We start from the raw sequence: 16,261 nt of genomic DNA on the forward strand, positions 1-16,261 counted from the left end.
TTGGGGCCAGCACTGTGATGGAGCAGGTAAGGTCACTGCCTCAAGTGCCAACATCCCCATATGGGTGCTGGTTCAAGTCCCGGTTGCTCCACTTCCAATCCAGCTCTCTGCTGTGGCCTGGGAAAGCAGTAAAAGTCCTTGGGACCCCACATGCACATGGGAAGACGGGAGGAAGCTCCAGGCTCCTGGTTTCAGATAGGCACAGCTCAGGCCATTGCGGCCAATTTGGGAGTGAATCAGCAGATGGAAGACTTCTCTCTCTCTCTCTTTGCCTCTCCTTCTCTCTCTGTGTAACACTTTAAAATAAATAAATTTTTTTAAAGTTGTGTTTAGATATTTCTAAAAACAGGTTCATAGTACTTTAGGTGCTGTCGTCATCCATTTTCTGTAATGGTTAAACTTTTCTGAGTGTATTTTTGGGTGTTTTGGTGACTCCTTTTGTCAGCAGAGGGAAGTGTACTAATTTCAAAATAAACATTGGACCCTTTATATATTAGGCAAGAGTAGGCCTGTTTATTTTGGCTCTATGACTCTAATACCAGGTATAAGGAGTCATTGTCTTGCATTTTTTAAAAGAGATTTATTTGAAATGCAGAGTTACAAAAGCAGAGGCAGAGAGAGAGAGAGGTCTTCCATCTGCTGGTTCACTCCCCAAATGGCTGAAATAGCCAGAGCTGGGCCCATCCATAGCCAGGAGTCTGGAGCTTCTTCCAAGTCTCCCACGTAGGTGCAGAGTCCCAAGGACCTGGGCCATCTTCTACTGCTTTTCCAGGCCATAGCACAGAGCTGGATCAGAATTGAAGCAGCTAGAACACGAACTGGTGCCCATATGGGATGTCAGCCCTGCAGACAATGGCTTTACCTGCTACACCATAGCGTTGGCCATGTCTTGTATTTTAGTACCCTGTTTTTTTTTTTTTTAAATCATTTTATTTTCCTAGGAGATTTTTACTTTCTGTGAGTGTTTTTTTTTTTAAACTAAAGTAAGCTCTTTAGAAAAAAGATTTTTAAAAATCTATTTCTCATATTTCTTAGCATGGTAGATGTTTAATTAGAATGCAATTGCAGATGGTAGTTGTGTTCCAGCCTTAATCTAATGTTAGTGAACTGAATGTGTTAGTCCACTATAAGCAAAGACTTCTGGGTCAGACAAAATTGGTTTGAAATCTAGACTCTCTGTCCCTTACTTAAAAATTTAACTTTGAATAAGCAAGTCTGCTTAAAATTAGCTATTAGAAGCATAGATTTCTCAAAGCTAATTTTTTTCTTAAGGATTTTATAAGCTCTTTAAAATGATATTTCATGGAAGAATATGGTAATACATGTTTGTTTCCTATAATAAACATTTTCCTGCACCAACCAGAAATAGCATATGTTTAGAACCATTTAGAATTAACTGTAGCATGCAGCGCAAGTATTATTACTATAATCCAATGTTTTGTGCCTTCCTCAGATTATTCAAATTTTATCCTACTTTTAATTCAACTCTTAAGATCTTCCAAAGTGTCACTTATTGCTTCATCCTACATGGATGTCTTTTATTTCTGAACTTCTATATACCTAGTTTCATAAAATAATTTTATATAGATGTTATATTGCCTCCAGTATAGTCTATTTAATGTAGGTAAATCTTAGTGAAAAATAATAAAAATGACCAAATCAGGGACCAGTGTCATGGCACAGTGGGTTAAACTGCTGCTTGCAAAGTGCTGGTTGTAATCCTAGCTGCTCCACTTCTGGTCCAGCTCCCTGCTAATGTGTTTGAGAAGGCAGCAGATGATGGCCACCCATATGGGAGACCTGGATGTAGTTCCTAGTTCCTGACTTCGGTCTGGCCCAGCCCTAGCCATTGTGGCCATTTGAGGAGTGAACCAGTGTATAGAAGATCAGTCTCTCTCTTCTTGCTCTCTTCTTGTCTCTCTCTGTCACTGCCTTTCAAATAAATAAACAAATAAATCTTAAAAATGATCAAATCAACTTCTGTTGATCACAGCTCATTATCCCAAACGCTTCACAGACATTTCATCTTCATAGTACAGTAAATACGTTTTATTATGTTCATTTTATATATGAGGAAATTGTGGCTCAGAGAGGTGAAATGGTTTACCCAAATCAAACAGCTAGTTAGTAGTAGAATTGGGACTTGTAGCCAGATCTATCTGATTCTGAAGTTTTTTTTTTTTTTTTTTTAAGATTTCTTTGTTTATTTAAAAGGCAGAGTGACAGAGAGGAAGAAGAGTTTCCATCTGCTGATTCACTCCCCAGATGGCCACAACAGCCAGAGCTCAGTCAGGCCAGGCCAAAGCCAGAAACCAGGAACTCCGTCTGGTCTCCAGGGGCTCAAACACTTGGGGCATCACCGTTCTGCCTTCCTAGCTGCATTAGCGGGAATGCTGGATTGGAAGAAGAGCAATTGGGACTTGAAATGACACATGAATATGGGATGCTGGCAGTGCAAGCAGCAGTTTACCCCTAACTGTGTCACAATGCCATCCTGAAAGTGTGTCTTTAGCAGCCTACAAAGCTGTGAGGTCATTCAGAATCAAAGACCTTGTCTCTGGTTTCTCTTGAGATTAGGGAAAGCAGGGTCATATAAGTTCTTTTTTGTTCAACTATTATCATAATTAAGTCTATCTAAGAACATTTTAATTTGGTAAGTGAAAGCCTCAATATAATGAATATGGTTTAATTTTAATGACACATGGTATCAAATTTGTGAGTTTTTTAAATGATTGTGTGGTCTATAATTGCAATAAATATTTTCTTTAGATTAGCTTAAATTTTAACATCAAAGGCAAACTAGAATTCCATTTTCATCTTAAAGGCCGCTCTGCCCTCTAGTGATCATTAATGAAAATATTATGTCTGCAAGCATGTATAAAACACATTTCAATTGTGGGTATACTTCCTCCTAAGGGGAGTTGGGATATTAACAAGAGTAGTTTTGATTCCTACAATCAATAGGAGTGCTACTGGCATTCATTTTGGACACTAGGGATACCTAGCATCCTGCAAAGAGAAGGGCAGTACCCTGTATAAAATAATTATCCAGTGCTAAATACTGATGTAGATGAAAAACCTATGAGTTATTATTTAATCATAGAACACAGTGTTATTTCACATATGAAAACAAAAAATATATTTTCACTGTTTTAATATACAAGAGTGCTTTAAAAAGTTTGTGGAGGTGCCGGCATTGTGGAGGGGCCAGCTTTGTGGCATAGCAGGTAAAGAAGCCACTGCCTGCAACATCAGCATCCCATATGGGCTCCAATTCAAGTCCCAGCTGTTCCACTTCCAGTCCAGCTCCCTGCTAATGTGCCTGGGAAGGGCAGCAGAGGATGGCCCAAGTGCTTGGGCCCCTGCCGCCCACGTGGGAGACCTGGAGGAAGCTCCTGGCTCCTGGCTTTGGCCTGGCCTACTCCCTGCCATTGTGGCCTTTTGGAGAGTAAATCAGCCCATAGAAGATCTCTTTCTCTGTCTTCCCCCCACACCCTGCCCCGCCTCTGTAAGTTTGCCTTTTAAATAAATAAAAATAAATATTTAAAAATTTTTAAAAAGTTTATGGAAAATAAAAGTATAAATTAGTACAAAAGTTTGAATCCATGCATATATGTCCTCAAAAAGTTTGTGGAAAAACATAAAAAGCTATGTATAGATTTTTGAACCTTTGAAATATCCTTGTGTGCTGCATCATATGGTATTTTCTTATATACTTTATAACTACTGATGATAATCCATATCTTTATTTAAAAATGAAAAAATGTCAAACTTTGATACAAAACCTTCTAATTCTATTGGATACTTATTGAAAGACTTCTGGACTTTAAAATATTTGTATCATTTATCACTTATGGGTAAGAGGGAAATTGAATGAAATAAATGTCTCATTAGTCTGATTGTTTGCTCTTTTAGGGTAATTTGACTCAAAATTCTTGGTGTCCTTCTCTTACACAGTATTGTCCTGTGGGCCTTGAGCAATTTTGATGATGACAACATTTCTTAATGGAATGTCCTATCTCTTATAAGAATGCTCCTTTGGGACTTTTTTTGTTTAAGGCACTTAGTACCTATTGTGCAAGTTTTGATGCTGGTACTTTCCTGATCTTACGAGAAAATATCAAGGTTTCCAGAGAACAAATCAAACAAACAAAGTCATTGCTTAAAAAAAAAAAAAAAAAAAAAAAAAAAAACTAGTAAGCCAGAGGATTTTTTAAAAAAAGATTTATTTATTTATTTGAAAGGCAGAGTTACAGAGAGGCAGAGGCAGAGAAAGGGAGAGAGAGAGGGAAGGAGGGAGGGATGTCTTCCATCTGCTGGTTCACTCCCCAGTTGGCCTCAACGGTCGGAGCTGGGTGATCTGAAGCCAGGAGACAGGAGCTTCTTCTGGTTCTCCTGTGTGGATGCAGGGGCCCAAGGACTTGGGCCATCTTCTACTGCTTTCCCAGGCCATAGCAGAGAGCTGGATTGGAAGTGGAGCACCCATATAGGAGCTCGAACTGCAGGTGGTGACCTTACCCAATATACCATGGTGCCAGCCTCAGCCAGAGGATCTTGATTCTTGTTTCTGTCTTTAGGAACTAGGCACTTCAACAGTTTGTGAATGAAGGCACAAGGGAATGAATATTTTGGTTCTCCACCAAATTACCATGTTGAAACTTAATCCCCAGTTTGAGTGTATTTGGAAGTGAGGCCTTTGGTGGGTGATCAGTACTAATGAAAAAGAGGACTGAAAGAGATGCCTCTCCTCTTGTTCCATCTTGGGATGCAGCAAAAAGACTGCATCTATGAACCAGGAAGCAGTTCATCACCAGACACCAAATCCTCGACTTTTCAGCATCCACAACTGTGAGAAATAAATTTCTGTTGTTTAGAAACCACCCAGGGAGCCTGGCACTGTGGCGTAGTGGGTAAAGTCACTGCCTGCAGTGCTGGTATCCCCTATGGATGCCAGTTCGAGTCCCGGCTGCTCCACTTCTGATCCAGCTTTCTGCTATGGCCTTTGAAAGCAGTAGAGTATGGCCCAAGTCCTTGGGCACCTGCACCCTATGTGGGAGACCTGGAGGGAGTTCCTGGCTCCTGGCTTCAGACTGGCACAGCTCCAGCCATTGCAGCCATTTAGGGAAAGAACCAGCAGATAGAAAACTTCCCTCTCTCTGCCTTTACCTCTGCCCCTCTGTAACTCTTCCTTTCAAATAAACAAATCTGAAAAAAGAAAAACCACCTAGCCTATAGTGCCCTTTTTTTTTTTTTTTTTTGACAGGCAGAGTGGACAGTGAGAGAGACAGAGAGAAAGGTCTTCCTTTTGCCGTTGGTTCACCCTCCAATGGCCGCTGCGGGCAGCGTGCTGCGGCAGGCGCACCGCGCTGATCCGAAGGCAGGAGCCAGGTACTTCTCCTGGTCTCCCATGCGGGTGCAGGGCCCAAGGACTTGGGCCATCCTCCACTGTACTCCCTGGCCACAGCAGAGAGTTGGCCTGGAAGGGGGGCAACCGGGACAGAATTCGGCGCTCCAACTGGGACTAGAACCCGGAGTGCCGGTGCTGCTAGGCAGAGGATTAGCCTATTGAGCCACGGCACCAGCCCTATAGTGCTTTGTTATGGCAGCCTGAAACAACTAAGATGGAGACAGGAATATAAAGGAGATTTAGCTTTACATTGGTGATGTAAAAGTGGAGCAGCTGGGACTTGAACTGGTGTCCATATGGGATGCTGGCATGCAGGTGGAGGATTAACCTACTGTACCACAGCGCGGGCCCCATGAATTTTTCTTAAAACTTCCTGATAGATGCTAAAGAAGATCTGCTATACATCATCATTTTCTATGGAGACTGACTTACATGAAGCAACCAAGAAAGTTAAAAAGTAAAGGATACATAAGTTCTAAAGTAAATGGAAGAGGTCACAAGTACTACAGAAATTCAGAGGACTATCAAAATGGTAAGGTGACTAAGGAAGTACAGGAGATGAAAGCAATTTGTCAGTTGTCATATTTATATGTATGACCATCACCAATTTAACTTCTTAGTGCTCCCTGAGTCCTTGTTTATAAAATTTAATGCCTTTAAAATGCCTACTACAAGCTACATGATCTGAGTTTTAAAAAAATAGGCAGGGGGTCGGCACTGTGGCACAGTGGGTTAAAGCGCTGGCCTGAAGCACCGGCATCCCATATGGGTGCCAGTTCTAGTCCTGGCTGCTCCTCTTCCAATCCAGCTCTCTGCTATGGCCTGGGAAAGCAGTAGAAGATGGCCCAAGTCTTTGGGCCCCTGTGCCTGCCTAGGAGACCTGGAAGAAGAGCCTGGCTCCTGGTTTCAGATTGGCGCAGCTCCGGCCATTGCGGCAATCTGGGGAGTGAACCAGTGGGTGGAAGACCTTTCTCTCTGTCTCTCCCTCTCTGTAACTCTTTCAAATAAATAAAATAAATCTTAAAAAAAAAAAAAAGAATAGGCAGGTTGTTAGGAGTATAAAATGATTCAGGTAACAGGAATAATCAAAGCTACAGACAAGGATGTTTTGAGTGGTAAAGGTATAAACCTTTAAAAATTTTTGGTATACATAAAAAAATTTCATGTGTAATTTTATAATTTTCTAAAAAAAGTCTGTAAAAGTAACCTCTTCCCCTCTGCAAAGTAACCTTTTTTTAAAAAAAATATTTATTTATTTGAAAGATGAGTTACAGAGAGGTAGAGGCAAAGAGAGAGAAAGAGGTCTTCCATCCATTGGTTCACTCCCCAGATGGCTGCAACAGCTGAAGCTGCACCAATCTGAAGCCAGGAGCCAGGAGCTTTCTCTGGGTCTCCCATGTGGGTGCAGGAGCCCAAGGAGTTGGGCCATCTTCCACTGCTTTCCCAGGCCATTGCAGAGAGCTAGATCAGAAGTGAAGCAGCCATGACTCAAATGGGTGCCCATATAGGATGCTGGCACTGCAGGTGGCACCTTTATCTGCACAGTACCAGCCCCACAAAGTAACTGAATCAGCATTTCTGTCTTCTCTGTATTTTATCTCAGGTTAAAACCCAGAACAGTGACTTTTTTCTTAAATTTTATTTGTTATACAAGTTTCATGTATTTCATATATATATATATATAGATTTAGGAACATAGTGATACTTCCCTCCATACAAGAGTGATTCTTTAAACAGTACAAAAATTCTTTAGAAAAGGGAACAAAGCAGAGCAGTCAAAGAATAAATCAATTATAGAACAGTTTACTTGTTTACAAAAAAAGACAAATCAATAGACTGATTTCACCCCACAAGGTTGAAAATAGGAATCATTAAAAGAAAGGTGAGGGCCGGTGCTGTGGCTCACTAGGCTAATCCTCAGCCTTGCGGCGCCGGCACATCGGGTTCTAGTCCCAGTCGGGGCGCCGGATTCTGTCCTGGTTGCCCCTCTTCCAGGCCAGCTCTCTGCTGTGGCCCAGGAGTGCAGTGGAGGATGGCCCAAGTCCTTGGGCCCTGCACCTGCATGGGAAACCAGGAGAAGTACCTGGCTCCTGCCATTGGATCAGCGCGGTGCGCCGGCCGCAGTGTGCTGGCCGCGGCGGCCATTGGAGGGTGAACCAACGGCAAAGGAAGACCTTTCTCTCTGTCTCTCTCTCACTGTCCACTCTGCCTGTCAAAAAATAAATAAATAAATAAATAAATGAAAAGTGAAAAAGAGGACAGAAAAATAATTGCTATCTGTTAAGTGAATGTTGTTTGCACGTTTTATCTGGGATAACTGATTTACTGGCAGGCAATTAACAGGTCAGTCTGAAATAGGTGCTTGAGTAGGCTGACCAGGGGTACAAAATAAAGCTGTAAGCAGTGTTCTTCCAAGAGCATTCCCTTACTCAGTATACATGCTGCTTTAAAAAAAAATTTCCTTTAAATCCATACTTCTGAGCTCTTACTTGAAAGTGAACATAATCTGGTGTGCTTTAGAGTTTATTCTAACTCAAATTTACGATGTTAGATATGCAAAATTTGTTTCCCATTTTTCTAAGGGTAAACACCAGTAATTCTCACATTCAACAAACTAAGAGTAATGATATCATTATCAAATGAATTCCATGAGCTGATGAATAATTAGTCTTTCAGACTTTTTAAGTAAATATTTTAAGAGACAATAGTTTAGATACCAGCAAGTGGCTGAATGTTGCTGCTGTCCTGTCGTGAAATAGGCCAGGAGTAAATTTTAGCAAATATTTGCTGGTTTCATGTCCAGAGGGATTATGAAGCAGAAACTAGATTAAGATTATAACCCGAAGAAAAGCAATATGTAATACACATCATTTTAAAAATTAAAATCCCTTGTGGTTATATTTCTTTCAAGAAATGCTTAAAGGCTAAAAGTAGGTTTTTTTTTTTTTTTTTTTGACAGGCATAGTTAGACAGTGAGAGAGAGAGACAGAGAGAAAGGTCTTCCTTTCTGTTGGTTCACCCTCCAAATGGCCACTACAGTCAGTACGCTGCGCTGATCCGAAGCCAGGAGCCAGGTGCTTCCTCCTGGTCTCCCATGCGGGTGCAGGGGCCCAAGCACTTGGGCCATCCTCCACTGCCTTCCCGGACCACAAAAGAGAACTGGACTGGAAGAGGAGCAACTGGGACAGAATCCGGCGTAAAGGCTAACGTTTTGCACACATGTCGTTGCCTCCATACTCATCCATTAAAAAGTGAAGAGGATGGGGCTGGTTTTTGGCTTATCAAGTTAAGCAGCTACCTGCAGTACTGGCATCCCACAGGGACACCGGTTCAAGTCCAGTTGCTCCACTTCCCATGAGCCTGGGAGAGCAGCAGAGGATGAACCAAGTGCTTCGGCCCATACACTCAGGTCAGAGACCTGGAAGAAGCTCCTGGCTCCTGGTTTCCAGATGACCCAGCCTGGCCATTGTAGCCATTTGGAGAATGAACCAATGGATGGAAGATTCCCCCAGTCCCCAGTCCCGTCTCTCTCTGTAACTCTGCCTTTCAAATGAATAAAAATAAATCTTTTATTTAAAAAAAAAAATAAAGAGGAAATAATAGTCAATTGCTATGTGAGCACTAGCCAAAATATATAAGCTTTAAAATCTGTAAAGAAATTCACATAATCCATTATTGCCCTGTTAGGTTGATAAAAGTTTCCTTTTCACCTGCTCCTAGTGTTAAAGTTATAACATTTAATACAGCAACATTTCACTTTAGAAATCAAACTCTGCTCATCTCAATGCACTGGTAACAGCCATCATTCTGTACCTTGAAGAAGGCAGGCCTGTCAGTTGGTGAATCCGCTTTCCTAGTCATGAGCAGCACTACGAACTGATTTGAATAGACAATAGCTAACCTTATTTTTTTATTTTATTAAATATTTTGAGACAATAGCTTTGGTGCCTTAGAAATTCATTCAGAGGCGTAAAAAAACCCACCTTAACACAGTTCTCAGCTGCTTGTGGGCTACATGCATTTATGTAAGCCAAACTTATTTTCTAGACGAATGAATTCCGAACATTTTGTAACAAAAAGGACAAAGGGATACGCTTGATGGACAAGCATAATCACAGGCGCAGCGAGTTGGAGCTCTCGCGCGAAGGTAACACGCCCCCGCCCTGACGTTCCCGGTTGCCATGGCAGCACGCGCCGAGAAGACGAAAAGGGGTGGGGCTAGGTGTAGACTCCGGCGAGCGCTGCGGCTGCAGAGGACCAGGAGCGCGCATCCGCCGCAGGTCTGCCTTCTCCCAAGATGAGCAACCTCCAGGGGGACAATAAGCTCCCTCTTTCTGAAGCCCCGGCCCTCGCTGCTCCCGACCATACTCCAGGAGGTGCGGACCTAAACCAGTGCGAGGGATTCTGTGCGGGAACAGAAGAGACACAGGCAATGGCGGACACAGGTGGGGTCGGTGTGGAAAGCGCTGCGGAGGGAGGTGCACCCCGGGATCCCGTGGACTGCGGTCCCGCGCTCTGCCTGCGCGTTGCTGCGAATAGCGGCGGTGCGGTGAGCAAAGCAGGACAGGAAGATGCTGTGTCTCCCACGAAGGGCTTGGAAGCCGGCTCTGCCTCCGTGGCAGCAGACAACAGCCAGAAAAATGGCTGTCAGCGTGAAGAGCCGCGCAGCTCTGCTGGGCAGAAGGCTCTAGAAGCCGGTGGCGCAGGGGGGTTGGGGTCTCAGATGCTGCCCGGGGCGAAGGCCAAGGAAATGACTAAAAAGTGCGCCATCGCTGTGGCAGAGGGAAAGGAGGGAGAAGCTGAGGTGGGGATGGAGGAAAAGAAGGCGGCACCGAAGGAAAAGAAGGTGGTAGGAGGGGCGAAAGAGGAGGCTCGTCCCAGGGCGCCAAAGATCAATAATTGCATGGACTCGCTGGAGGCCATCGATCAGGAGCTGTCTAACGTAAATGCCCAGGCAGACAGGGCCTTTCTTCAGTTGGAGCGTAAGTTTGGCCGGATGCGAAGGCTTCATATGCAGCGCAGGAGCTTCATTATCCAAAATATCCCAGGTTTCTGGGTCACTGCCTTTCGGAACCACCCCCAGCTGTCACCTATGATCAGCGGCCAAGATGAAGACATGATGAGGTACATGATTAATTTGGAAGTGGAGGAGCTTAAACATCCCAGAGCAGGCTGCAAATTCAAGTTCATCTTTCAGAGCAACCCCTACTTCCGAAACGAGGGGCTTGTCAAGGAATATGAGCGCAGATCCTCTGGCCGGGTGGTGTCTCTCTCCACTCCAATCCGCTGGCACCGAGGCCAAGACCCCCAGGCTCAAATTCACAGGAACCGGGAAGGGAACACTATCCCCAGTTTCTTTAACTGGTTCTCGGATCACAGCCTCCTAGAGTTCGACAGGATTGCTGAGATTATCAAAGGGGAACTGTGGTCCAATCCCCTACAGTACTACCTGATGGGTGATGGGTCCCGCCGAGGAATTCGCGGCCCACCAAGGCAGCCAGTGGAAAGCCCCCGGTCCTTCAGGTTCCAGTCTGGCTAATCTCTACTCTCCTGAGAAGCTCCTGCCACTCCCTCTTGGACCTACGCTTCACCAATAGCATGCAGTCTTCTGTCTGCTTTCTCTTCATACTGGATCACCTTGTCCTTTGGATCTTCTGAATCTTCAGCAGATTGTTGCTTATCTGCCTGTGTTCTCCCTCTAGGCCTTCACGCTGTTCTGCATCCTGTTGCTGTTCCAAGTGCATGGCCTTCTAATGCTTCTATGCCAAGCTCCTGATGCTGTAGATACAGACTTTCTTTGCATGGCTTGGGCCCTGTCTGGGACCATGGTCATCTTCTGGTTTTGTAAGTGGTTTTCTCCCACAAGGAAGCTTGACACATCTTTACAAATAACTAGCTGGACTTCATACTTAATGCTGCTGTGCTCCTGATACTCATGTACTTTAGGCATGTCCTGATTTTCACCACTGCAAGATGAAACTTGATATCCCAATGCAGCCATCAGCCCAAACTGGACATTCCAGGCTACCACTGACTGAATTCCAGCTGCCTTCCAGGCCCTATGCCATCTACGCTGCTAGTTACTTGGTAGAACAAGCAGGTGGCTGGTGGGTGACTGCTAGGAATGAATGAAGTAACAGATGAGAGGTGTTCTGTGTTATCACATGGTGCCCTTTCTTTCCCTTTGGTTACTCTGCTTTGTGACCAGCTGCTGGTGAGTATGAAGGCCTGTGCTGTAGCTCACCCCTACTTGCTCTCACCTGGTTGAGTTTAGCACAGGTCACCATTGTCTGCCTCCTCAAGAACCATCTGTAGACTTGGTTCCCAGGCAGCATGCAGGAAACCCACACCTGTACCCTAATTGGCTGTTAGGCAGTTTGGCCTGGCTTAAGTGACAGTGCCCAAACCAATGCCGAGACAAATGTCTTCCAACAGTTAGCTTTACCAAGCCCTAACCAACAAACCATCCTTAATCTGGGCAACTTTGTTAGGCACCACCCCTCATCACCCTCCCACACTCATTCTGAACATAACAAAGTTGCCAGAGTGGGGGAACTGAATAGGTGGTTGTTTCTGGAATGTGGAGTTTCTCAAACCTAACACTCCTCCTTCCCTTTCTCTTTCTGAAGCGATTACAGCTCAGAAACAGAAAATAAAACTGGCAGAGCAGTCTTTTTGTTTAATTTGCTCTCTTGGTTTTGTCCAAATACTGTAAAACAGACTTCAGATCTCTTATTGCTCTCATCCGCCCACTCTAATTGCATTAGGAAGATCTACAAGTTTCAAAGGGAGATCTCTAATTATTTAAGGGCATTGTTCTTTTAGGCTAGCCTTGTCATCCCTCCCACCCCTCAATTCAACCAAAACTTGTGTGTTTCTTGAACTTTAGTTTGAGAAGCTAGGAGGTGGGGTTCAGGACAGGTCTCAAACAAGATATGAGCTAAAGCAACCAAAACTTAGCTTTACTGGCAATTCTTTCTTGGGCCTTGGACTTCGTAGAAATGATCACGCAGTTGGATTTTGTGGGTCACCCTGTCCTTTATCCTATTTTATTAGTGCTCTGTTTTCCCATGGGCCTCCAGCCTACTGCCTGGCCACCTTGTCCCTCAGGTTTCAGTTCTGCATTTCCTCCCCTTCTTCTCTTCTAACAAACGAGGGAGCAGACTGCAGTCGGCCTCGTGGGGCTAAGGGGATATGTGGAGTCCATCAGAATTTCCAGGGTAAGTTCCAATAGGTGGGGCAGTGGCAGTGTTAGGGCTGTCTTAGGTGTGAGGGTATCTGGTGGTGCTGATGACCACACACCTTTGCCCTTTTCCCTTCCATTTTGAAGGCTTTGCCCTGAGTCTTTGAGGATTTATGAGGTCTGGACACAAGCAGCAGAAAGGACGCATTAGGTTGGGGAAACTAAGTAAAACTCAGAAGTAGAAATGATCCCATTGTGGAGTGGGCTTGGAAAGACCAACAGAAAAGCAAACCCTGCAGGATCTGAGGTGGAAGGGGAGACTCCTGAGGCACTTTCCAGGGTACAGGCGAGGAATCAAAGGGGCTGGAGTTTAAATGGGATGTTCATAGATTTTTCTCAAGTTTTTCCTTACTCAGATTTGCCATACTTGTAAACATAAATCCAAGTCTGATGTCTTCTGTTATTCTAGGAGTGACCTTTATTTATGTGGAAGAGTAATGGTGAATGCTCCTTATTTCACTTTAAGTAAAATCCTATTCCTCTCTCCATTTCAGCTTAATGGCAAATTTGATGTTTACAAGCCTACTTTTTGCTTGTAATTGAGAACATGTACAAAAATACGTTTGTGTCCTGTGAAGTCTGAAGACTTCCGTGAATATTCAGTAATTAGCTTGTTCTGGTCTCTGTTCATATATAGCTTTATTCTTAGAAATATAACCTGAATAATGTGATCTTTGAAGAGTCTTAAGATTTTACAAATTGTTGCCAAGTCTTGTGAAACTAGTCTTAAAATGAAAAATATAACTGTTGTCTTACTTGATATTTCTTGCCCTAGTAATAATGTACTTGACTTATATGTTCCTAACCAGTTTAAGTACTAGTAGTACAATTACTCTGTCAAACTAAACAAGGCACACTAGTACTTTTGTCTTCTATGTGCTTGAAGGAAAAATGAAGCATATCACTACTATATTTCTTGTTTTCACCAAAAAATAAAAATAAATGGAAAGTTCTGTGTTGTCTAGTTTAATTGTAAGGTTGTAAAATCATTGAAGTTATCAAATGGTTATAGTTTAATATAAAAGGTTGTAAGATCATTAAAGTTATCAATTGGTTATAGTACCTATTGTCCTGACAGTTTGACAAGGAAAAAAAAAAAGCAAACAGCTACCAAACCCAACAATTTTTTGCTTAAAAAATGGTAAATGGGAAAAACTCATCTACAAGTGCATACCCATGAACATAAATTTCTTATACAACTGTTGTAGGTTTTGGTGGCAACTGATTTTCTACCTTAAAGTAGTTTTCAGCAGAAAACTTCTTATGTACCATCCTTAGCATCTTTGCTATAATCTTAATTAACTTAAGATAGACTTTTGGAAGAATTAATTATTATGTATTCTGTGAGTGCAGTTATTCCTTTTCCTACAACTATGTGCTTTAAAAAGAATTGCCAGGTTTCCCACATGGGCAGCAGAGACTCAGCCATTTGAACCATGACCTTCTGGCTCCTAGGGTGTGCATTAGTGAAGTTGGAGCTGGGAGCAGAGCCAGCACCCATATGAAATCCAGGCACTCTGAAATGGGATAGAGGCACTGTCAATTGCTAGTCCACACACCTGCTAAATCTTTTTGGCTCTTAATTTTAAATATTTTATATGCAGACTTCCAAACCTGTTAAAAGGTTCTCTCATCCTCTAGTTACCAAAGAAATATTGTGTTGGGGCTGGCGCTGTGGTGCAGTGGGTTAACACCCTGGCCTGAAGCACTGGCATCCCATATGGGCGCCAGTTCAAGGCCCAGCTGCTCCGCTTCCAATCCGGCTCTCTGCTGTGGCCTGGGAAAGCAGTGGAGAATGGCCCGAGTCCTTGGGCCCCGGCACCCACGTGGGAGAACAGAGTTGGAGGGAGGGGAGCTCCTGGCTCCTGGCTTCACATCAGCGTAGCTCCGGCTATTGTGGCCAGTTGGGGAGTGAACCATCAGATGGAAGACCTCTCTCTCTCTGCCTCTCCTCTCTCTGTGTAACTCTGACTTGCAAATAAAGAAATCTTTACAAAAAAAAAAAAAAAGAAATATATTGTTTTGGTTTGCTCAGGCCATATTACCCTGTGAGTAACAATGACACACTAATTTCCCTTTTTCCTACATAATAGTAGCTTTGGACTTCCTTTTCCACTTCTGGGTGTTTAGCTTTGTCTTAAGAACTTTGGAGAATTAGACATTTCTATCAAATTTGAAGAGTAAAGTATAAAGAATAAATAAAATTTATCAATAAAGCAATTAGGAAATTGCTTTTAATATATATTAGTAACTTAGTCCTTTATTACATTCCAACAAAGTTTATTAAATTTTGACTTTTACCAAGAATGCATCAAGGACTAAGTAATTAAAGTAAAAAAAAAAAATTCTTTGAAAAAGATCTAACAGGTGAACAGCACAAGACTGTCAAACAGTCTGTGCTGCTGCACTTAGCATTCTAAGGTAGGACCCAGCTTCTCTACTGTCCAGGTAGCCCATTTCTCACTAAATGTACTCAAAGACCAGTTTTCGTTACTTTTGCATTTTGGTTACTTTAACACCAGCAAGGGGAATTTGGTAAGTACTCAAGGTGACCACTTGACCCTGAACACAAAGAGTAGGCCTGATTATTGCTGACCTTTACATTATGGCTTCCAAGACAGACTCTGTGTTTTAGGACTCCTGTGGTTCTTGGATCTTTATTTCACTCTTCTAGGTAAGTATTACATTACAGATAGTTATTTTAATATTACGTGTTTTAATAGCTGGCCAAATTATAAGTTACTTTAGCACAGAGCCATGTTTTTATTTCTAATCCCTCTTATGTCCTAGCATGGTACGACTGTTCAAGTGTGGTTTTAGATTTAGATTTTGTCCCAATGTAGATCCAATATGGAAGACTGTATATGTCAGTCAACTGATGCCCTTGGGAACACAGTGGATGATGGTTCAAGTACTTGGGCTTCTGCCATCTATGTGGGAAATGTGACCAGAACTCTGTGTTCCTGGTTTCAGCCTGGCCAAGCCATGGCCATTGTGGCCAATGGGGAGTGAACTGGTGGATGGAATGTCTCTCTTTCAAATAAGTAAATCTTATAAAAAAAAAAAAAAAGCACAATTCAAAGTTGGGCTTACACAGACTGTCCGTTAGTAACAGTGCAACTGTGAGCAAGTATAGTGTTTAAACTCTGAATTTTAATTTCCTCATCTAAAATTTTAATAATTATACACACCTTGTAAGATTGCTGTAGGGAAGAAATGAGATAATGTATATGTAGTAGCTATGGTGAAGTCAGTCATTTCTGAGGATGGTTCTAAAAACCAAGAGTTTTTTTTTTTTTTTAAGATTTACTTATTTGAGAGGTAGAGTTACAGAGAGAAAGGTCTCCCATCTGCTGGTTCACTCCCCAAATGGCCGCAATGGCTCGAGCTACATGAATCCGAAGCTAGCAGCCAGAAGCTTCCCTGGGGTCTCCCATGTGGGTCCAGGGGCCCAAGCACTTGGGCCATCTTCCACTGCTCTCTTAGGCCATAGCAGACAGCTGGGTTGGAAGCAGAGCAGCCAGGACTCGAACCAGCGCCCATATGGGATGCTGGCACTGCAGACAGCTTTAACTGCTACGCTACAGTGCCATCCTCTATCCATGTGATTC

The 16,261-nt window shown here is 43.0% G+C and overlaps 1 protein-coding gene across 1 annotated transcript; it reads left to right on the forward strand.

Annotated features, from left to right (window-relative positions):
• Nucleotides 1-8,348: 8,348 nt before the first annotated feature.
• Nucleotides 8,349-13,603, forward strand: TSPYL4 (TSPY like 4). Its single transcript, XM_008263393.5, has one exon. It carries the CDS (start codon nt 9,705-9,707, stop codon nt 10,944-10,946), a length of 1,242 nt encoding a protein of 413 aa, XP_008261615.3. The 5' UTR covers nt 8,349-9,704; the 3' UTR covers nt 10,947-13,603.
• The last annotated feature ends 2,658 nt before the right edge of the window (nt 13,604-16,261 follow it).

The sequence above is a fragment of the Oryctolagus cuniculus genome, chromosome 5, assembly GCF_051225735.1.
Source record: "Oryctolagus cuniculus isolate XC-2025 breed Fujian yellow rabbit chromosome 5, ASM5122573v1, whole genome shotgun sequence".
In the NCBI taxonomy this organism is placed as follows: domain Eukaryota; kingdom Metazoa; phylum Chordata; class Mammalia; order Lagomorpha; family Leporidae; genus Oryctolagus; species Oryctolagus cuniculus.

What these genes read in the sequence shown, in the direction of transcription:
- TSPYL4 (XM_008263393.5), top strand. Translation starts at nt 9,705, where the DNA reads ATGAGCAACCTCCAGGGGGACAATAAGCTCCCTCTTTCTGAAGCCCCG.